The 23,131-nt window shown below is 37.3% G+C and overlaps 1 protein-coding gene across 8 annotated transcripts in view; it reads left to right on the plus strand.

Annotated features, from left to right (window-relative positions):
- Nucleotides 1-23,131, plus strand: part of PCSK5 (proprotein convertase subtilisin/kexin type 5) — a 222,544-nt gene that overhangs the window by 38,314 nt on the left and 161,099 nt on the right. For all 8 annotated transcript variants that reach the window (XM_038125793.1, XM_038125785.1, XM_038125786.1 and 5 more), the window contains one exon: nucleotides 4,276-4,389. In XM_038125793.1, coding sequence (XP_037981721.1) covers nucleotides 4,276-4,389 — 114 coding nt within the window. The remainder of the gene's footprint in view (nucleotides 1-4,275; nucleotides 4,390-23,131) is intronic.

The raw sequence follows: 23,131 nt of genomic DNA on the forward strand, positions 1-23,131 counted from the left end.
CTTGTCAGATGAGTATATTGTTTTCCAGTGATGTTTAAATGAAGTTCTAAAAGGTTGTATCAATATACCTCAGAATAAAAACAATTCATCAGCAGATCTCAACATAAGAGATTTGCTAAACACCTTCCAGGCAAAGCTGTAAGTAGGACTGTGATCAGGCATGTCAGGATGTTTCAGATTACTCTAACATCCTGCAATGTCTCACTCTTAACAGTGCGTGGTCACTGACTGAGAGTGGTTAGTTTGACTTCCCCCTTTAACTGATGTGGTTACCTGTGCTATACAGGATGAGTCCTAATGTTTTACACCAGGTTTGTTTAGTTTGAAGAAAAGGAGACTGAGAAGCAACCTCATTGCCCTGTACAGCTTCCTGAGGAGGGGGTGGAGAGAGGGAGATGCTGATCTCTTCTTTCTGGTATCCAGTGACAGGGCATGTGGGAACAGTTCAGAGTTGCATTATAGGGGATGTTCACTCTGGACTTCAGGCAGCAGTTTTTTACCAAGAGGTTGGTCAAAGACATAGTCTTCCTAGAGACGTGCATGATGCCCCAGGCCTGTCAGTGTTAAAAACACATTTGGACAAGTCCCTCAATATTATGCTTTAATTTTTGTTGATCCCTGAATTGATCAGACAGTTGGACTAGATGGTCACTGTAGCTCCATTACAACTGAAATATTCTGTATGCTTCTAGTCTATTCCATCTAGATGCTTGCCTTCCATCATTAAAGTGCTACCTGCGCTGTCTTTCCATATGCATACTTAGGCAAATGTGCTGTTTGCCCACATCTTTATTTGTATGAAATTAAGCTATTTTACTTAGAGCAATTCTATGCATACATAAAATTATCATTAAGTCTTGTGGGAAGACATGTTTCTTTTACTGGTTTTGAGTCTGATCATTCAAGCTGCACAGCCCTTCTGTAAAATTACTGTTTCATATGTTTTCTCTAATTTTGCTGGGAGCTGAGGAAATAGGAACTATGGGCAACATCCGGCATGTAACAGGGGCATGCCCTGCAACAGAGAGTCTTTTGTTAAAGAGTGGTAGATAAGATACAAAAAAATATTTACCTGCATCTCACTAAAATATACTGCAGGCTTGCAGATTAACTCAGTTGATACAAAGTCTCATACAAACACATGCATATACATATATTGAAAATTCTTTATGTGTCAAATGATGTATATTCCAGTTTATATATGTACATATAAACTAGAAGTGTGCAGTGCTGTAGTGTTTATGATTGCTTGGACTAAATAACTGATACTATTCTCCATAATATTGTCTGAAATAAAGGAAATGGAGAAAAGAAATGATTTGGGCTTTTTTTGAGGCAGCAAGGTATGCATGCGCCAGTCTCCACCAATACTATGCTGTCTTTATATTCAAATATTTGTATTGATGAGCACATATTTGTCACTGAATAGGCAATAATCAATGGAGACAATATGTCACTGTGAATGAGTAGAGCGTTTGGCTAAGAGTTTGTCTAGTCAGGAAAACTCCTTTCATTTTATCCATATAGAAATGGTATTAGGTTGCTGAAGTTCTTCTTTAACTTGTATGTTTCACAGGTTCCAGGAAAATGTTTACTTCTTTGGCTCCATTAAAAAGGAAGGGTGTTTTTCCAAAACTTCTCACAGTTGCTCATTGTAGTTCCTATAGAAGCCTTGGTGCATGGGAGTCCCTAATGCCAAATTAGATGCCCGGGTCTCTGATTTATGGCTCCTCTAGGCAATAGTAGTGTTGGTGAGTTCTTTCGTTAATGTTCATGCATCTAAACTAGAGGTAGCAGTGGCAGAGGTTTAATCCCCTTCAGCTGAGTCTGTGTCATTGGTTTGTCTTTGTGGACACTTCTGCAGCACTGTCAGATCTTTAGATTCTGTTGGTGGTAGGTTTAATTCCTCCCTGCAGACTCAAGATAGGAGTTACCAAGGGTGTGCTCTGTGTGGTTTTGGTCTGTGAAGTGTTGAAATTTGTTGACTTACAATTTTCTCAGCATGGTTAACATACTCATGTGGTTAATCTCTTCAGCAAAGGGTGAGTCAAGATAACAGTAAATATTCTTGCAGCACAGAAACTTTAGACTCCTCAGTCAGCTGAACATGTTTCTAGCACTGAGATCCAAATCTCATAATAAGACTTGGAAAGTGGATCTGTATAAGCCCTGAAAGCCATGGTTGCTTTTTCAGACTTGTTGAAGCTTTTTTGTTAATGACTGCTAAATAGTAGTAATAGAAGTGGGGCCCGTGGTCTGTGGCAGTCCAGGCAGGTGGGGAGTCAGAGACAAAACAGTACATAGGATGCCAGTCTCTTGGTTTGTGCTGTGTTGGGAGGCATGGGCTACCTGAAAAAAAGAGAAGCTTTGAAGAATAACAAGCTTCTGTTGTGAGGGTCTGAAAAAGAAGGCATATATTAGCAGCAAAGGTCAGGACAATAAGGTTCATTATTCAGTTAAAAATCAATCTTTTTCATGGGGGAGAGAGCTAGTTAGAGAGGCTTGTTATTCCCAGTTTAAAGCAGCCATTAGGCTTAGTGCCTACCATAGTCTTTTGATTTTACTTTCTTTGGCCTTTGCCCAGACATGCTTTGTGTATCCTACAGGCCTCCAGACTTTGTTACATCAAACAGCCTGAGCCCGATTAGCTGTCACCTCTTGCAGAGGACACCTGGATCCAGTCAGATCTGAAGGGAGCAGTTGGCTCTTGTTGTGTCATGGGGAATTTCAAATGGTACTGGAAGAGGGGACAATAAGCAAGAGAGAAACACTCTGAAATTTCTCCATTCTCATAGAATCAGAAAGCAACTAACAATTGTTCCTAGAAGATTTAACAGAGAAATGAGTTTCAGTGCCAGCTCTACCCAATAGTCTGTGTTCTTAGACTGCATAATTTAGCCTCTAGAAGAATACTTTTGATCCGGAACTTAGTTCTTGGAAAGGGAAAATTTCATTTCTTCTTTATGAAGAAAACCAAGAAAACCATCCAGCCTCTATAAGGACTGTCCTAAGCATCCTCTCTGGACAAATTCAGACATGTCTTTCTCCATTTTTTTCTGACCAAGAAGTAGAGGCCAGATGCTATGGTGTGTCTACCTAAGAATTTGAAGTTGTGTTGTGAATGCACAGTGGAGAGATTAGCCTGCTAAAGATAAATATTAATAGTGTCTCTGACGAGTGGCAAACAAATATGCGACCTGAAAGTAACGTCTTTGATATATTTGTAAGTTTGTGGGCATACATAGATATTCAGACATCACAAATAAAAGGTGCAGAGTTGGCTGCTAGGAGAAGATGAATGTCTTGCTTGGAGAGATGTGAATTAATTTTTGTATTTATATCCCTTGAAACAATTCAGCATAAATATATAAGCTGCTAGATGTGTGTGAATATACCATGGGCTTTTTCTGTGGTTAGTTCATATTATTTATATTTCTTGAAACTAGCTCCCTTTTAGAATGGCTGATACAGAAATAGGTGCAGAGTCCCCTCTGATCTAAGGTTGATGTCACTTTTGGGGTCACCTTCCTTTGGATGTGTCAAGAATCTTTGAAGAGGTGTCAGGCAGACAAAAATAACTTTCGGAATTAAATTTTTAACACTTACATTTCTTTTCCTGTTTCAAGCTCATTTTTGTGTTTGTTTTAATTAGAGCTGTTGCTCAGTATCCAGCTATTTCTCACAGGGGAGTGCTTAGTGTAAAATAAAATTCCAGAGTGCCTCTCTGAGTCAATCTTGACGCTTTACTTGAAATGAAGTTTAGTTTTGGGGTTTTTGTTTCTCTCTTGAGTGGTGAAAGTGATTTAAATACTGGTCTAAAAGCAAAACTTTTGAATATATTTTTTTACTATTTTTGTTTATGGAAGAGAAAGATAAAAATAAAAACATACTCACCCTTTTAGAATTTCACTTAATTACTCATTGTAATATGCTGTTACATTTTGTGTGAGAGGTTTTATAAATTCAAGAGAAGAGTAAATCTGGTAAAGAGAAATCGGAAAAAATGATAGTATTTAAAAGGTAGTACCCAATGAAGTCCTTCTAGCAGGGTATTTAAGCAATTGTTCGGGTAGATTTGTAATGCTAGCTAAATTGAATGTATTCCTTAGTGAACAGTATGTCAAGATGATCTGCATGATTTCTACTGCCAAAATGAACTCTTTAATATGAAATATGCCGTGGAGTGTGGTAATAAGAACAATCCCAAGTTTTTGCACATTTCTTGATAATCTCCGCAGAACCGTAACGTTCTCTGTATGTTTTCCTGGTTGGCAGGTGGAGTGGATACAACAGCAGGTGGTTAAAAGAAGGATAAAGAGGGATTATAAACCTGGTGGTACCCAATCCACTTATTTCAATGATCCCAAGTGGCCAAGCATGTGGTACATGGTAAGTACATGTAGGGTCATTGACTCTGTTTCATGCTAATGTTTAGTTTCTGGTTTGATATTATGAGAAGGGGAGGAAGAGTATCTTTAGAAAAAGCAGATTCGGGGATTATTATGTAGCTAATAAAAGTCTGTTAACTCCTTAGAAGTATTACAAAGAATTTGTGGTGAGCTGTGCAGTAGGAAGCATTTACTGATGTGCTTATGCATTAATATTTCTATTGCAAGATATCTTACTTACATGAGGATAAATAAGCAATGAGAATGGAAGGAACTTAGCCACAACATGTGAGAACACATTAGTATTTAATACCTAATTCACTGTCCCCAACATAAATTTATTTTATCCTGAAACAGAAGAAGAAAGCCACTAGCATTGACCATTCATTTCCTGTCTGACAGAAGTTGTATTTTTTTAATACATTTTTTGGTCCTAATAATCACTTTGTACTTATGATGTTTTAAAAAATATCCTCATTTTTGCCAGGTAAAATCTTAGGATTACAGAATGGTTTAGGATGAAAGAGTCCTTTAAAGGCCTTCTAGTCCAACCTACCTTTCAATGAGCAGGAGCATCTTAAACTAGGTCAAGTTGCTCAGAGCCACATTTGACCTGATCTTAAATGTTTCCAGGGATAGGGCACTTACCACATCTCTGGGTAACCCAGTCCAGCATTTTACAGCTCTTCTTGTAAACAATTTCTGCCTTATATCTAACCTTGAATCAACCCTCTTTTAGTTTAAAACCATTGCCTCTTGCCCTATAGCAATAGGCGCTGCTGAAAAGTCTGTCCTCATTTTTCTTAATGATCCCCCTACAAATATTGAAAGGCTGCAGTAAGGTCTCCCCGGAACCTTCTCCAGGATAAAAAACCTCAATTCTCTCAGTCTTTCTTCATACGACAGGTGCTCTGATAATAGATAGTTACAGCAGTTGCCTCTAATTTTATCAGGAAGATAGCAGTCCCAGCTGTTAAAAAACAGTTGTGTTGTCTAGCCACACTACCTCACAGCTGTGCCACAATTGCCAGTCTTAACACTGAACAGACTCTAGAGCATCAAATGGACTTCATTGGGGTTTTTTTCAGTTTACAACTGAAAGTTTACAACTTTCATAATTCCTCATTTCTGTCCCAGTGGAAAAAAATCTGCACTTTCAAACCCTCTGGGAAGGGACCATTCCTGACTGATTGCATTTACATCCACTCATTAACTCCATGTATTTGCAACATCATTAGTGATAGTGGTTTGATGACATTTTGTTGAAGGAGATCAGTAAGGTATTAGTGACCATGCTGTCTCATCAGGGAGAATAGCTAAAATTATGTGAGTGGGTTGACTTCAGGACTGACTTGAAACATAAAAGATATACTCATATAACTGTGTTTATGATTGTTACCATAGGTGCTTTTGTTAATCTTTCTTAGCTTTGTAAGATGAAGGGGAAAAAAATGAGTTCAAGGTTGGTTAATGGTTTCAGACTTTGCTATATGTGAAGAGGTTTTTAGGTTACTGACTGCAGACGTTGTTGAAAAAGTAGTAAGAGTAACAAGAAATTACTCCAGAGTAATTTCTTGAGAAAGTAATAAGTAAACTATCATATAGAGGTTTGATTTTGGTTAATAAGTAACTTTGTTGTGGGCTAAGACTGATACCTTTGCCCATTGAACGGGCACAATTTCTAACAAGGCCGTAAGTGCAGTTCAGATTTGTTGGCAGAAGTCCTGTTATTCAAAGACTTTGTCAAGCCATATCTGATTAATGTTTTTCCTCTCCAAGGTTTTTCTTCACAAGTACCACTTCTTGTAATTTTAATTTTCTAGGCTAGAAATAATACATTTATTTTTGTGTGATATCCATGGCAAGAAGTTACAAGAGAGAATCAGGCATTTTTTCTCTTTTGAGCCATCACAGCACTTGAAAGAAAGAAAAGATTATTTTCTTCTGACTTCCCTCCTTCAAAGCAAGGAAAGTTGAACAAAACCCAACTTATTTAGCATAACTTCTGAATCTTCAGGCATCTGTGCTTAAGAGTAAAATAGAATATTTTTTATAGACTAATTAGCATGTGAAACTTTACCAATCCAGCTGTTACTCAAAAGTGCCCTACAGAATCAGGTCTACTTTGCTCAGAACTAACTGATATCAAAGGAAAAAAAAATCCCTACTTAACATCCTCTTCAAAATTTTTGCCATTCCCAGAGCTCAGCTACCTTTGTACCATCATGTTAAATCTAATTTCTTCTCTTTCCTGGTGTTGACAAAATAATGTGTTAACCAATAACTGAATGAACTATATACAGTCAGTTTGGTGATTTTGGCTGAAAGAGGTTAAAGTCAGCTGTTCTGTATTTTTTTAACTTGAAACTAACAATAAACTGCGTCTTCAGAATGACTGAGGAGACTTTGTGCCTAATCAATTTCACTATACATGCCAGTTGATTAAATGAATTTCGGTATCTTATCTGCATAGGAAACTATAGAAAGTAAATATATTAATATATATTAAAAAAGAGAGGAAATAAATATATTAAAAAATATAAATACATGCAAAGTTGTGGTTAATATGACTAACTTTGGTAGACTTCAGTCAGAGTACTGTTGTTGTTGACCATTTCTTTCTGTTCCCCACTTCAAGAAGAGCTTCATAGTGGTAGGCTGAAACTGGAATCACACAGGCATAGAGACACAGATTTCTGCAGTTGTAATTTACCTCTGCTATGATGATGGGCTCCACTGGATGGGTTTTTTACATTTTTTAAAAATAAGAAAAACATTTTGGATAAGCATAGTGAAAACACTAGTTTTTTTAAACTTCTGAAAACATACTCGAATAGAAGTTGGTAAACCGAAGATAACATATAGTGCCTGGTTATGCTGTTTCTCCAACAGGTTAGGAGAACTAGTTCTGTGGGGTTTTCACAGAACTGGAGTAAAAGGAGAAGTAGATCAACAAATGCGAGGTGTTTTAAGGCGTTCAAGGTGAAAGAGGATTACAGCAACAAGGCACAGTAAAACCATGTGACTGAGCCATAGTGGAAATAGACATTTACCAGTTGCTTGATGAATAATAATAATAAAGTAATTTCTTGAACCAAACAGCTATTGTTGCACAATTATAGATGTAGAGTGATATACTGGGGTTTTTAGAAAGCTGTTGAAGGTAAAAGATTTGCTGAGAAGCCTCATCAGTCAGTACTTATTGGTCATCAATCAACACATTTATTGGTCTATAAGATTTCTGATGTTAACAGGTGAAATGTAATTTATACTGCTATTGAGAGCAAGCCACACAAGCTGGTGTGTAATGAATTACTTGCATGTAGGGCTTGCTGCCTTGAGCTCTGATGCTGAAACCAGAACCTGGGGAAGATTGCTTACTTTTCACTTTCAGTGAGGACTATGAAGCATGCATTGCTTTGAGCTTCAGTGAAGTGTCTGGTGAAGCCAGTTACCTCATTTCTTCAGAAAATTCCTCCAGTATGCTACATAGAGCTCTCCAGTTATAGTTGTGAGTTCCCAGGTGAGCTGTTCATTCACAGGGAAGGACAGACCCTTCTGCTCTGATACAGTGTAGTTGACTCTGGATGGCAGCCAGTATGAGACTAATAAACCTTTATCAGCAGTGAGTAATGTGAGTTTCCGAAGGTCCTGTAGACATGAAATAAGGTGGAGGTGACAAGTTAGACAGGTGAGTTGCCTCCCTTATGCCACTCATGAGATCCTTGTGCCTCTCCTCCAAACTCAAGCAAGTGGCAGAGCAGATGAAAAGATTTTACTTCCCTGGCCTTGCCATTTATGAGGACAGCTATGGTGGATGGGACTGTGAAAGGAGACAGAGGGACAAAGGAAGGAGTGACAGAAGCCTGACGAGATGAGCTGGAGAGAGACGAAGGGAGAAGGAGAGGTCACGGTGGATCTGAGTGCTGGCCCAGGTACAGGGGGGCAGAAGTCAAGGAAGAATTTCCTTGAGTTTTCCTTGAATTTTACCTGCCATATGCTAACACCACAGCAAATGAATAGATGTCACTCTCCTTTATGACCTCCTAAAAGTTTGTTTGAGAGCTAAGGAAAAACGTCACTCTTTTTATTGTCCTCCCAAGAACTGTTCTCTCCTTTCATCTGTGCAGTGGAAGCTAAATGGTTGTTCTTTCTGAGGTAGCATGGCATGCTTGAAATTGTTTTGCATACTTTCTAACTTGGTTTGATTGTTGTATGCACTTTAGTATTTTTGGGTTTTATTGCATGAGAAGATCAAGCTTTTAGCATTCTGTAAAGTTAAGAAGATTATCTGTGACTTAACTTTAGCAGAAGTGCTGCTAGAGAGAACCGCTCTGCCTGCCACACATTACCTTGCAAATCTGCCTGTGGAAACACGTATTTTGTTGTTCTGTGTGGACAAGGCAGAACAATAACATGAGGTCAAATAATATACAATTTGACCTAAATTAATTTCCTTTTGGAAGACAACAGCACACTTTAGGTAATCAAAAAGCCTATAGAAGTGGATTTATGCATGCCTGCTGAAAAGAGATTATTAATGCAGATAGTTGAGCAAGATTAGCAAACAGTTTGAAGGCAGAACAGACTAAATAGGCTTCTTGGTCTGTTCTTTTGGGATATTCAGTTCTTCTAGACAAGCACACCTGGAAGTGCCCAGAAAACACAAAATGGAAGCCAGCACCATCTGGGGGTTGTGCCAGCATTTTCACTGAAGTAAGAAGAAGCAATAAAAAAATTATTTCTATGCTTGCTTTGGGAGAGCTTTTCCTGTGTGTTAAGGATTTGGTAATAAATGATGTAGCAAAAGCACATTCTTCTGCCTACTAACCACTGTCATTGTATCTTTGGAGGCAGAGCATCCACTCTTGTCTTTACAGAATTTATTTAACATGTTTTTTTTTTATGGGCAGCAACTGAGTTACATTAAGAAACTGTGGGTACTTGTTTGTATAATGTTCTTTGAGAAATATCACTTGTGTATAATACTGTGTTTTCCTGCACTGCCTTTTTCTGAGTAGTTTTTGCAGTTAGTAAAGAACTTATAATGCCTCAAAATCTTTGCTGAATTTCTAATGATGTCTGATAAATATCTGATTTTAGTTTTTGTATGTCATTCTGGGGCACATTCTGCTATATTTCAGTTTTTATCTTGCATTGCTCTTCTGCAGGAAAACCATTGATGTAAACAGACATACGTAATTACCTGGAAGCACATTTTTCCTCTTTATCAAAGGAGAAGGTATCATTGCTTTCTAAGAGCAGTTTTCAGGAGCAGCTGCTTAGTTAACTATCCGCTTTTCAAATTTTTAAAAATCAAAATCAAGTAATGTCAAATAGCAAAACCATTTCTTATGCCACACAGTACTGAATACTCTATTAATTTACTGGAAAAAAAAGGAGAGGTAATTTAATTAGTAGAAAAAATACTGATTTGTTTCAAATTTTATATCTTGTTTTGCTGTTGTTTGCATACTAAAAATGCAGAAACTTCTGGAAGGGTGTATCTATTTAACTAATATTTTATGCATTATTTCACCTAAAGAACAAGCATCAGGAATGCCAAAATTACCAAAAATGCACAACCACAGTGCAGAATCAATTTGAGGCTTGCCTGTCTTGTGGTCCGATTGATAAAAAATGAAATAGCGTGACATGGTAATTTTGCCCTTATCAGAAACATACTGATAAATCTATGAGACTTCTAGGAATTTCTGACGCAAACACTTACTATACTACTTCCCAGTCAGGAGGCAAAAATTAAGTATTATGCAAGTGTAAGGGGATTTCCTAACCATTCAGTACATAGGATCAAGGAAAGTCTGGATAATGCTTTTAGTAAAATGATTTGTGAGGGCCAGGAAGTTGAATTTAATAGTCCTTGTGGGTTCCTTCCAACCTGAGATATTCCATGATTCTTTGAGGAGAGCTTGATCTGTGTCAAAGATGAAACTGGAGAACAGTATTTGTCTTTTACTGGTTGTTAAAAAATCATTTTAACTGAAGACAGATTCCATATAGACCCCATGGAATGAGGTCATCAAACTCTAGCTTTCCAGATTCCAGTGTCTGTGTTCAATTGTGTCCTCCTGTATATCACGTGAGCAAATATTGTGACTTAAATTACCAGTTTGCAGGGCACCTTAGTTCTGGCTGAGCCTTTTTGAACATTAATTCATGCTCCTTTTTTGTCCATGTTTAAAAAAAAAACAAACCACAAAGCAGATGCAAACAGCTCCCCCTCCCCCCAACAATGACAGGAAGCAAATGCACTGAGGACAGACACTTCAATAAAGTGCATTCTGCACTACTTCATTAAATGTAGGTCATCCTTGGCATTACTTTTAGATAATTCTGATGGAGTGAAATCTCTGCTGTGCATTACATCTGCTACTCAAGCCCTGTGGATAGGATTTTCTTCCTAACCAGCAAGGAGCAGACAGGAGGGGAGACCACCAGTACAGCAAATTCTATTAGCACCATTTTGGAAAGAAGTCCAGCAGCTGTTTGCACATCTGCATTACTTCTAATAAGTTTTGATGAAAATTAACATGAATAAATTAAGTGAGCATTTTGAACAGGAAACTCTGACAGAGCCAGACCTCAAGTCTCCTCAAGGAGAGGCAGTTAGAGCTCTTTGAAAAATAATCCGATTCTAGTGTCTAGAGCAATATAGGCAGTATCTGTGTTTGCTCTTTTGCTGAGATTATAAATTCTGCAGAACTGGCTGTTTCAAAATTAACTCATTTCCAGCTAACAGCAGAAAAGAATATGGTCAGGGAGGGGAAATGTGCAGGAATGAAGAGCCTGAGATATCCCCGAGAGATGAAAGTGTGAATTGTTTAAGGTATTAACACTACTTTTGTCTTACTCTTTCTGTAGTGATGAAGTTCACTAAATCATGAGTAGCATGCCATCTGAGCATTTTTCCTGTCTTCGTTGCTTTTTATGTGAATTTCTAACAGAAAAACTAAGTTACCTTCAGTTTTCAAAACAGTTTGAAACAATATTAAACCCATGTAGTATAAGCACAGTGGCTTAATAGGTGGCAGATATATGATAGACTAAATGTGAGGTGTGATATATGTGTGATATATGATAGACTAAATATGAGAGGTTTTTCCCTCTCCTGTGTCCTTTGGACAAGACAGTTTATTAATAAACAGTAAACTACTGTTTGGCAGTAAAAAACTCCTGGTTTGGGTTTTATGAATACCAGTTCCTAGTCATATAATTGTATTTGGAGCCAGAAATCCCATTTAGAAAAAAAAAAAAAAAAGAGAAGTTAAGCAAAGAAAAAGCATTTCTGAAGTTACGAAAAACTCTTCCATAGCCTGGTTGAAGTTTGAATCACTTTTTCTTATTATAAGTCTCCTGGTCTGTCTGAAAATAAGCTGTTGAGGAATGTTTGGTAAATGCAAGCTTTCACATGTCATGTTTGGATGAGCTTTGTATGATACCAGCTGCTGAAGCACTGAAATCCATATACCCTTTATTAACTAGGACCTCATCATTAGGAAATGAGTATAGCCTACTTATGTAGGCTAAGTGTTACAGCCCTTATATCTTGCTAGGGAGTCAATCTACTTACAGAAAGCATGATTCTGAAAAAAAAAATCATAATTCTTGTAAACCACTGAATTTGTGTTGAAGAATCAACTCTTTTCTGATGATGAAATTTCCCAAGACAGCACACAAGCTTGAGGCTCTGTGTTCACATCCTACCACCTATATCTTTGCCCCTAGCTCCTCAATCCTGTCCCCATCCTTTGCATCATCTCTTATGAACGACAGAAAAAAAACAAAATAACAAATAAGCAAACAAAAAACCCCCAACCAACTAAAGAAAAAACACCAACAAAAACCTCAAAAGAAACTAAATGAGGATAGATCAAAATTTTCACTAACAACACTGAGGAGTTGGATTGGTCCAGCTTTCTTGAGGATCTTGACCCTCAGTTTATGATAGCTGTCTTGTTAGTTTTGATTTAATTATTATTAACTCCTGTTAATTTAATTATTATTAACTCCTATGTGGTTGTCCTTTTTAAAACATTTCCTCCTGCAATTTCCATCTGCTCCCACTCCAGACTGCTGATGGCACACTAAATGAGGATAAAAGTATTATTCTGATATTGAAAGCATTATTCTACTTTGCGTCTGTCCTTTGAAAATGTTTGCCCAAACACACCATAACATTGACCCATTGTCATTGATACTGACCAGTGAGGAAAAACTAAGTTCTGAAAGGTTCCTGCCTTTTAAAGCCGCTCACACTGGGCATGAGGTGTGGTCTGCTTTCACTGGCTGCTGCTGCTCCACCAGTATTCAAAAATTTAAAATACTGACTTCACCATGTGAAGCAGCTTTGATCTTGTTTGGGACTTCAAATACAGTGATACCCGAAGACCACATTGTGCGTTATGTAAACTATAACCACTAACACATTCTGAGGACTAATTTGGCATTTATCCTTCTGAATTAATCTACATGGGTGGCCAAATGCACTTTTTAAGCTTGGTTTGTTGCTATACCAAGGCCTAGAAAATATCTTCAGTGGTCTCAATATTTGAATGATTCACACACAAGATTTGTCCCATGGTCTAACAGGAAAAATCAAATGATGCCTGAACCATGCATCTCTTCTAATCTCCTGGCATGCAGAAGTTCTGTATACGAGTGTGAGCGTGAAGGGAACGGAGGTTATGACCCATGTTGCCTCCAGGCAGGCACCAAGCAGCAGAGGTCTCCTGATGCAGTCACGTTCTGTGGGGAAGGACAGGGACAATTTACATGTCAGTATATGTGTTTAGATTAAAAAATAATAATAATTTTAAAATTCTGACTTATCAGTCATTCCAAATTATTTTTCTTGTAGGCATTTGTCAGTAGGGGTACTAGTAGGAAATGGATTCATACAGGAAAATTCAATTAGAAGGAACACATGCAATGACAGTATGAGGCAGATTTTCCCCATTTCTCCTTTTGGTGGCAAGGAGATTCTAACCATGCTGCATGCAGTTGTCCATTTGATTAATGTGTTATGTTGAGAGAGGCAAGAAGAAAAGTAGTTATTGCGTATTGAAAAGTTCTCACTTAGAATACTGTATTCATGTTAAATCCTGGCATCCATAAGTCAAAGGATGAAAGGTTAAGGTGGCTAAACAGGGGAAAAGTGGCTAAATAGAGAGAAAAGAACAGCTGTTTTGACTGTTCATAAGAATAAAAGGAGAGATCTTTAATAATAAATGCTACTTGTAATGATATTGTTACTGAGAATATGTGCAACAAAGTATACAGGCACAGGATCAGATCCCATACACCTCACTGGCAATAGACATTCACTTAAATGCATTGCAGATCAAGAACAAATTTAAACATATTCCTAAACTTAATGTATATTTCAAAGTTCTGTTGATTTTTCCCAGTGTCCTCCAAGCCAACATTAATTGGCTGCTAATTGGCCCAAATTTTGTGTTTTAATAAGCCTGTTATTACATTAGTTGGTTTTGCGGATTGTTTTATGTCAAGTCCTCCATCTCTGAGGAATTAATGAGGGTGTCTGTAACAAGACTGAAATGATTCTTCAGTTGAATTAATGGGAAAAAAAATATGTTATTATTTTTATTTTTATTTATTTTATTGTTGTGTAATATTTATATTATACAACATCAATGTTAAAAAATGAAAATTTTTTCTTGTTTTTTTAAGAAATCTTTTTTCCTTGAAAACTCATATCAGTAGCAGAGCAACCACACAAACCCATATTTATCTGCTTTAATACAATCAATATCTATGTAATGATGCTTATTAACTTAAATTTAAAAAATTTTGCTCCAGAGATAATTAAAAATATTTTTTTAAATTTTATTCAACTTCTTTTCAAAAATGTTGTCACTCACTCTTAAATGTAGGTGTGTTGCATTAACTTCAGCATAAAATAAACTCCATTGCTTTCCAATTAGTTTTCAGAAATAAGAGAGGCTGGGTGTGGGTGGGCCTCATTTCTGATTAAAATCAATTTAACAGCATAATTCTGATTGAGTTCAATAAGAACTTTCATGAGCAGATTTACAAACAGTGAAATTAATCATTGCAGTGCTGTAAGTCTGCTGGACTTCAATAGGATCTTTCACAAACATAGAGTCACCAACAGTGCAGTTTATTGGAGCAACAAATTATAGACTCTTTTTAGATTGCTGGTGATAAATTCACTAGACCTGCAAAATATAAGTGTACTTTTTACATGTACTATGTATACTGTACTCGGTATAAGTATTCCTGAGTATATTCCTACTCAGTTGGAGGTGCAGAACTCAGCCAAGGAGGTGTTCCTGCTTTTGGGAGATGAGCAAGCCCATTTACTTGTCTATAAAGTAGGTTGTATTCTCATCCTCTGCCCTAGAGGATTTCAAATGCCATTTTATACTTTTGGCAATAGTAAAAGTGAGACTGTATATTCTGTAATTTACATCATAAATGGTGGTTATGGGCAGCCACTTTATATGTAAATGAGATTTAAAGAGTAGCTCAGAGATTACAGACTATTGGTCTTGTGCAAAGGTGGAGCAGAACAGGTGATGATTTAGCATCAGTCCCTCTTCCACCTGGCTGATGGCAGCATTAGGGGTCATTCTCCACCTGATAACTCAACACTCCATCAGCAGGCCATCATGACCTTAGCAACACATCTCACATCTGTAGCCCTCTTTCCTGCAAGATGTCAAAAGGGGGGAAAGTACAAATCAACTCATTTGGATGTCTCATGTCAATTCTGTGTTTAAATTCCCGCAGCTACTCATCCGTGAACTGACAGGTGCATTTGAGTAGCCTACCCCCTCTCCGAAGACACGGTGAATAGATTCCTGCTCACTGCGAAACAGTTTGACTAGATGACCTTTAAAATCATCTATTTGACTTTAGACATTCTTGATTGGTATATCTAATTGAGATTTAGTCATAGTAATTTATGTTTCTGTGTGTATTTAGAGTGGAGTTATTCATGATATGCTTATATTTAAGCCCACACCCAACTGCATAAACTGAAGCTTCCTCTTAAATTATTTGAAGGTAGTTAAATAGCAGAAAAAAGCTTAGTTCTCCAATATCATACTTCTTACTGAGGCTTCAGTGGAGTTCCTTACATTGAGCTATGTTAGTCTCACAGAAATCAGCATCAGGATCTCAACTCCTTTGGTTAATTCTCCTTTGGTTTGATTGAGCCTTTTCTTGATACTTAAAAATCTTACACATCTTAGTTGCGTGTTTATCTTGGTCTGTACTTACCTTGTTAGGCCATTCTTTACTAGATTAAATAAATATTCCCCCTTCAAAAATATAATCGTGTTATTTGCATGCTGCAGTCATGTCTTTACCCTCTCAGATAACATGTGTTCTTTAAGCTTGTTAAGAATCACTGTAAATTGTGTTCATGCCACTTTTTTCAGACAAGAAGCATCAAGAAAACAAGCAACAACTCAGTGTTCATTCTCCAGTCACATACTCTGTAAAACTTCAATACTGGGCACATGCATGCATCATTCCAAAAATAGTGTCATTGCTGTCGTTAAGAAAAATGTCTTAACCCCCTTTTTGCTACCCCACTGCTTAACTATCAAAGAATAATATGTAGCTTCGTAGAGCATCTTTTTGAAGGTGTAAGTGACTATCTACCTTAGATCTTAAATCCTTTTAATTATTACTGGCTTTCTGTAGACTCACATTTTATTCCTTGCACTCTTAATTCTATAGGCATATTTTTTTGCATGATTTTATATAAAATTATATTACAAACACTCTGCTTAAATAGATTCACCTTCATAAGTGATCCACATTACTGTCTCTGTTGCTCTCTGTACTTTCTGCCCCACCAACTTTTCTGTCATCAGATTTGAGAGTGTGCTGTATAAGAACACTGTTTCAACTTTCTCTTTGCTGTTTTAATTTTCCTGGGCTACAAGTAAACAGTGGAGCCTCTTAAGATTTGAGACTTAGCAATTGCACATGCTAAGTATTGTTTCCTCAAACAAACTGTATATTAAGGAGTCATAATGGATTCAAAGCGCAAACTGATATTCCAAATCTTCTGCTAGTTTCCTTATGAGTGGGTATGTTAAGTGCTTACAGATTCATGCCACATCTCTAATGGACCCAAAGACCTCACTACAGTTTTTAAGGAAGCAAAAACATTTTTGTAGCATGGTTGTTTTCATGGTAGAACATGGGAAAAATGTAGTTTACTGGAGGTACATTGTATTTCCCCAATAATCCCCCCTTTTACTTGGAAGAACCTTTCTAACTTTGTAACATATTTTTGCACATTCATTTAAAATCATACTTGCAGTTAAACAGCAGACTCTTTGTAGGAGAAACAAAGAGGGAAAAGATGATCAGTTCATATTTGAAAGTAGAGTAAGCTAAGAAAGGTAACTGACAGGAATTATAGAAGATAATGATGGTAGGGAAGACAAAGGAGAATGCAGAAAGTGTTATAAAAAGTACAAAGAATATTTCATAGCTGTAGTACCAGAAAAAGTGGTGGACACAGAAGAATTGTCAACAATCATAAAATTAAACTCATACCTTTAATTTACTTATGATGGTATATATATTTTTTCTTCTGACAATGCTTTAATTATAGCTTTCTTTGGTTCTTTCTTTGAGTGTTTTCTCTGCAGACTTACTGGATTGCAAAGATACCTGCAAATTCTGAAAGTTATCATGAATGGGTATTACTTCAGTGCAAAGACTGCATTATGCACAGTATAAGCTATTAGTCATGAATGTGATTTTCCTCAGTTTGTTGTTAGACAAATTACATTTGATATGCGTAAAAGGTGCATACACTAAGGTTGTATATTTTCTCTGTCTAAAGGAATACATTCCTGTAATATTAGTTCAAAACTGTGTTCTCAGATTAGCTCCATATATTCAATTACTTTATTTGCAGCTGGGAGAAGTTCCTTCATAGCACTGCTGAGATCAGTGGAATCTGTGTGTCTTTAATGCTAAAGTCAGGATTTAGATTAGCAGCAGCTCCCCAAGACCCTTAAAACTCAATAGACATCAGTCTGTGTCCACTTCTCCACAAAAAACAGTGTTTTCAAATACACTGGACTTCTCCAGAACCTTTCCCAGTATCTGTGTTTTCTGATATAGCTAGAATCCTTACACTGTGCTGAGATTTCTGTAAGATCCTTTGCAGTTTTGACAACATTTTTGCATTCATGGTCCATTTTGCACAGTCTTGCACAGCTGTGTCATAAATCTCTGGACTAACCTTGCTCAACATTGCAAAATTTGATCATCTGAGTCAAATTTCCTGAGACAATAACAATTATAATTGTGTGATGCTTCTTTAGCTTAGGCAAAACTTTTTGGTGTTTCTTTGTTGGGTTTTTGTTGATGTTCTTGAGTAATCTTTCCTTTTTCTTCTCTGGCCTCCTTAGCTTTTCTGGGCTAGTTCTCTCATTTAGACCTGATGATCTCAACTGCAAATTATAACTATCCACCCTCTCTAGTGGTTTGGCCTTATCTTCCCAGGTTTCACTTATACTACACAATGGGCCTTGCGTTTATCAACCCTAGCACACTCAAATGGTGAAAAGCCTATAGATGCCTACAGCACTTACTTCCCTGTAGGCAAGCTGAAATAGCAGACATTCAGCTTAGTCTTCATCTCTACTATTAATTAATTTTCACAGCATGCATTTCCAGTGTTAGATGAAACACTTTTATAAGGCTGTCTAAGGAGGGCATGAAGTGATGTCTGCACTTGTGTCTCAAGAGAGTGTTTTCATGATCCTAAAGTTTGTCCTCTGGCAAGTTATAATCACCTCTGATATACTGGACAAATAATGGACCAAGGCTACAATAACCTGATGTCTGTGGTTCTTAGGGAAAAGTTTGCTAGGTATCAAGTAGCATAGATGTTTATTCCTGTACTGAATGCACTGTGAAACAGTTTCTGCCTGAGAAACACCACATGCATTCTCCATTTCTAGCAGTGGAATATGGGGTTCTCTTCATATTCTGACCTTCAAGTGCCCTGTATTTCCTACCTGCTTTTGTTCCTTGAGAAAGAGTAGGACATGTATCTTTCCTTCAGCCTCCTGAATGTGTCCTGTTGTCTCATATGCCTCCCTCTCATTGTCCCTCTGTCGCTCCTTCTCCTCCCACCAGGACATCCAGCCATTGAGACCAGATGTCAGCAGGGTATTGCCTCATGGACCAGAGGGAGCAGATCACAACATAAAATAGAGAAAAAAGGGCTGCAGCATTGCAAGAGTCCTTAAAAGTTGCATACAAGCATTCAGAATCAGCATCTCTTTATCTTTTTCCATGCAAGTCCTCTTATTCCTATAAGTTCATAACATTCTTAAAAAAAGAGTTTCCTGCTCCATCCCATATCAGTTCCCTGCCCACCCCCAGCATCCCAAAATAGTATATTCTTCTTAAGCACCACTCTTCCTTTTTCACTGTAAAATGAAAAAAGAGGGGAAAGAGAAGGAAGTGGATTTGTGTAAGCCCCAGGCTCCTCCCACTCATCAATCAGTCTCTTGGAAGGTTAGTGCTTAATTGAAGCCATCTGCTCAGGGCCTTCTTTCCATGCAGTTTTTTCAATTCTGTAACATATGTTTACTCAAGATCTAAATAAAACCACCTTCCTCTTCCAAGCTCCTTAACAAATGGATGTAGAACTAGTGGTTTTTACTTGAAAACATCTTAAAAAGTAAATTGTGAAGAGTCTGTCTTCAGTAGTGTGACAACAATCTGTGGAAACTTATGAAAACTATTTTAAAGCAAAATTGCCATTTCTCTCTTTAATTGTTTTTTTTAGAAATAATGAAAATATCCAGCCTATCTTGAGAGAGAGAGGGAGAAATTTGTTCTTACTAGAGAACTGCAACTGCATGAACTGATGCATAAATAAAAAAGCATCTTTGAACTCCCTGTAAAACTGCCATATTTTTCTTTTTTTTTTTTTGTGATTTAGAAGGGATCAAATAAAAATGGGTCAAAGGCTACATCAAATAGCAAAATAGAAAGCATTGTCTCTCTGAGGAGTCATTTGTCCTTTGTGAATCCTTCGTGAATACTGAATCCCCAAGCTTGGTGGTGCACTGCTGAAGCTGTTCTTCCCACATAGTTCCAAATTTTTTTTTTGTACGCAGGACTTTGGACAAGGAAAAATGCATTTTCATGCTAAGTAGGCTATTTATATGGTATTGATGGTATCAATAGTAGCAGCAGTAGCAGTAAATCATTGTACAGTGATCTTGAGAGAATATGGCCACATACATACCTTTCAATACATGCTTCTTTCCTTCTGGCATGTTTAGGCAGTAACCACAGGAAATTGATTATTTTTCTCTCTCTCTCTGCCCAAAATGTTCTACATACTGTTCTTATATTTATCCCAGTACTTCTCAAGGAGAGTCCATACACTGACACATACCTTTCAGCATATGACCTTTGACACATGAGCAGTGACACAAGGACGTACAAAGTGCACCAGGTCTAATATGCCGTTTATTATCATCACTGTTGTTGTTGTTGTTGTTGTTGTCATCGTTATTATATTGTAGTTAACCTTTCACAGTAGTTTTAAAAAGTTTTTAAATGAAACTTTTGATATTTGCCGTTTATTATCATCACTGTTGTTGTTGTTGTTGTCATCGTTATTATATTGTAGTTAACCTTTCACAGTAGTTTTAAAAAGTTTTTAAATGAAACTTTTGATATTTGCCTCTTAGTGGAGGTGGCAGTACATGTGCAATAATCATAAGGCATTTTTAGCTGCTTTTCTTTCTCAGCCTTGAAGGAATCTCTCCTGTTGCCACCACATGGGAAAGAAACAGGCTAGAGTCAGATGTCCTATTGGAGATACAGGTTATGGCTCATGTCGTAGGAGGTGATGTTGGAGGCAGTTGCAGCTGGGAGAGAAACTTTGCTGTCTAAAGTCCTAGAAGCAGGAGAGCTTCCCACCCCTAAAAAGAGTCATCAGCCTGTGTGAAATGGACATAAAGGGCTTCCCTAAATTAGCTCCTCCTTAAGCCAGCATACAGTTTACAGAAAAAAATGCAAATACTGATTTTAAAAAGTGCCAGTGATGAAAAAGTGATGGACTTGTCTTGAACACAAATTAAGCAAGTTATGAATTATTCTGTTTTTGTTAAGAATAGCAGTTTGATCAGCGCCAAAAAAAAAAAATTAAACATACATTTTTCACTGTGAAAACCCATATATGTAGGTGTGTAAGTTACTCTTTTCTCTCTGTAGTCATCAGACACTCTTATGAAGTAAGAAGCCCTTTCATAGTGATTTTCTCTTCTTCATTGCTTAAAGAGGCAAAAGAAATGCATGTCTGTGATTGTTTTATTGGCCTCTAAGTGTATTCTTTGTTAATGAATCAGTGAAACTTGAGAACCAAATTCATCTCTAAAGTAAATTACCTAAACTCTCTGAAACTGCATAAGCAGTAAATTGGAATTAAATATTTAATATCATGCGGTCTTGAAATATTCTCTTGATACAGGTACAGATTAAAAAAAGTGGCAATTCAGCAAAGTATGACTCCAGAAGTCAGATGATATTTCATGCAAAAGAATCTTGTATTTGAGATTAATCAGGCTCTACATTATCTGCCTGCTCCTACTAGATCTTAAACATATAGTGTACAGTCTTTTAAAAAGAAACATTGTTTTAATAGTCTGTTTAGATAATGTAGCTTTCAAGTGCTTACTCTTGGCTTTTTGGAGAAGCCAAAAAGTCATTTCAGTAGATCACATTATCTTTTGCCCATTTAAATAAGGACCCCAGCTTTCCAACTGCCTTGATTACTACCTTACTTGCTTCTTTCATTCCCCTTTAAAATTGCGTCACCTGAAAAGCATAATAAAAAATATGTTATTTGGTGGCTTGTTGTTTTTGGTTTTTTTTTTGTTTTTTTTTTGTTTTTTTTTTTTTCCAGGAAAAGAGGGAATAATTGGCAAGTTTTAACTTAAAACACTGCACAAACCTGTACCTCAGAAAGCTGAAGGTAGCATTAGGATGTCCCCTCTATTATAAAGCATGCTGCCTGTGCATTTGCCTGGACCAAGCTAGGAGTGCCAAATGCCCCACATTACATTCCCTTCACAGAAGAGGGAGATAGTAGTTTCTTTAACTGCACAGAATTTCAGAATCAGCCCTGTGTGTCCCCTTTCTCTCTGCTTGTGTTGCTCAAGGTAAAGCCATAGGTCCTTGACTGTCCTTCCTCTACGAGCGATCTTGTGCTTCTGTCTTCTCCATGCTTGCAGGTTAGTAGCTGCTCTCTGATGCAGAGAAGATGACTACAGCATTTTTGTTTCTGTCTATGTCAAAGACCATTTCACTACTATTCTAAGGAAGCCAGACTTTGTTGTTGTTGCTGCTGTTGTTCTTCTCAATACCCAGAATTTAGCTTTTCTAATCCCTAGCTGGGATCTAGTATTTCAGAGCTTTCCTATGATCAGAAGTATAGGTACTCTAACACTAAATGAGATCCAGGACTTGTCAAACTCACAATTGGTCATTCTGATTATTATGTTGTGTTTCTTTATATTCCCATAGAGAGGGACTGGATCTTGCCGTAGAATTCCTTGTAACTAAAAAACTGCAAGAAAGCAGTGCAGTGAAGTCATGCATATTTACAGAGGGCACAGTATGCCATTCCTGAGAAGCTGCATGTCACAGAATTAGAAACTTCTGTTTCTACTCTGGTTTTGTAGACTAATAGGTATTGCTAAGCAAGACAGAACAGAATTTTACAGTTATTATTCTTGTAATTTGATTTTAATCTCTGTAATTCCAAAATATTGTAATCATTGATATGTTCCTGATTCTTCAGTTTAAATGTTCAGTTTGTTCCTGATCCCTAACTTGATATACCAAGACTCCAACTACAAAAATTAGTGCAGCAGACACATTAAGATAATGACAATCACCATAAGGTAGTTTTTACAGACATTTCACAAAATAAGTGTGTCTTGGTTTGAAAAGACAGGTGTCTGCTAAGGAAGGCAGGAGCCTCTCCTGAAATGGAAAATGTAAAACCCTTCCCCCTGAATAGTTATAATTTTGAAATTAAGGGGACCTCTCAGGCAAAGGTATAGTAGAAGGAATAACAGTTCTTTATTATGGGAGAAAATAAAAATAAAATAAACAATGCAGTAATAGAAAACAACACTGACAGATTCAGAATACAACTTAAAACCCTTTGGGTAAGGTGTTGGTAGCAGTCCAACTGAAATAGTCGCTGTAATCCACCTGGAATGGCAGATGTAGTTCTGTTGAAGCAGTGAACCTGTAGAAAGGTGTAGTCTTCTTCTGAAGATCCAGTGGAGAAGACAGCTGCTCCTCTGGGAATCCAGGGGGAAAAGGCTGCCTGTGGTGTTCCAAATCTCAGATTAGGAATTACAGATCTCCAGGTAGGAATGCTTGGCTCCTCCCTCTGGGCAGAGCATCTCACAATGGGATGATGTGACTTTATCAATCATGCAGTGAGATTCAATGGCCCAGTAACAGAAGATATCTCCCCTGAGGGAGGATGGGTCCAGGAAGAGATAAAGAAAACTGCCCAGTTAATGGAAGATAACTGCCCCATCAGATAGGAATACAATACACCTCCCATTTCCAACCAAAGAAAAAGTGTGAGAGTCCATGCCCATATCTGATACTGACTGAAACATGCAAACTTCAGAAAATCCTTCTAAAGTTATGTC

Source organism: Motacilla alba, chromosome Z (assembly GCF_015832195.1).
Source record: "Motacilla alba alba isolate MOTALB_02 chromosome Z, Motacilla_alba_V1.0_pri, whole genome shotgun sequence".
Classification (NCBI taxonomy): Eukaryota; Metazoa; Chordata; class Aves; order Passeriformes; family Motacillidae; genus Motacilla; species Motacilla alba.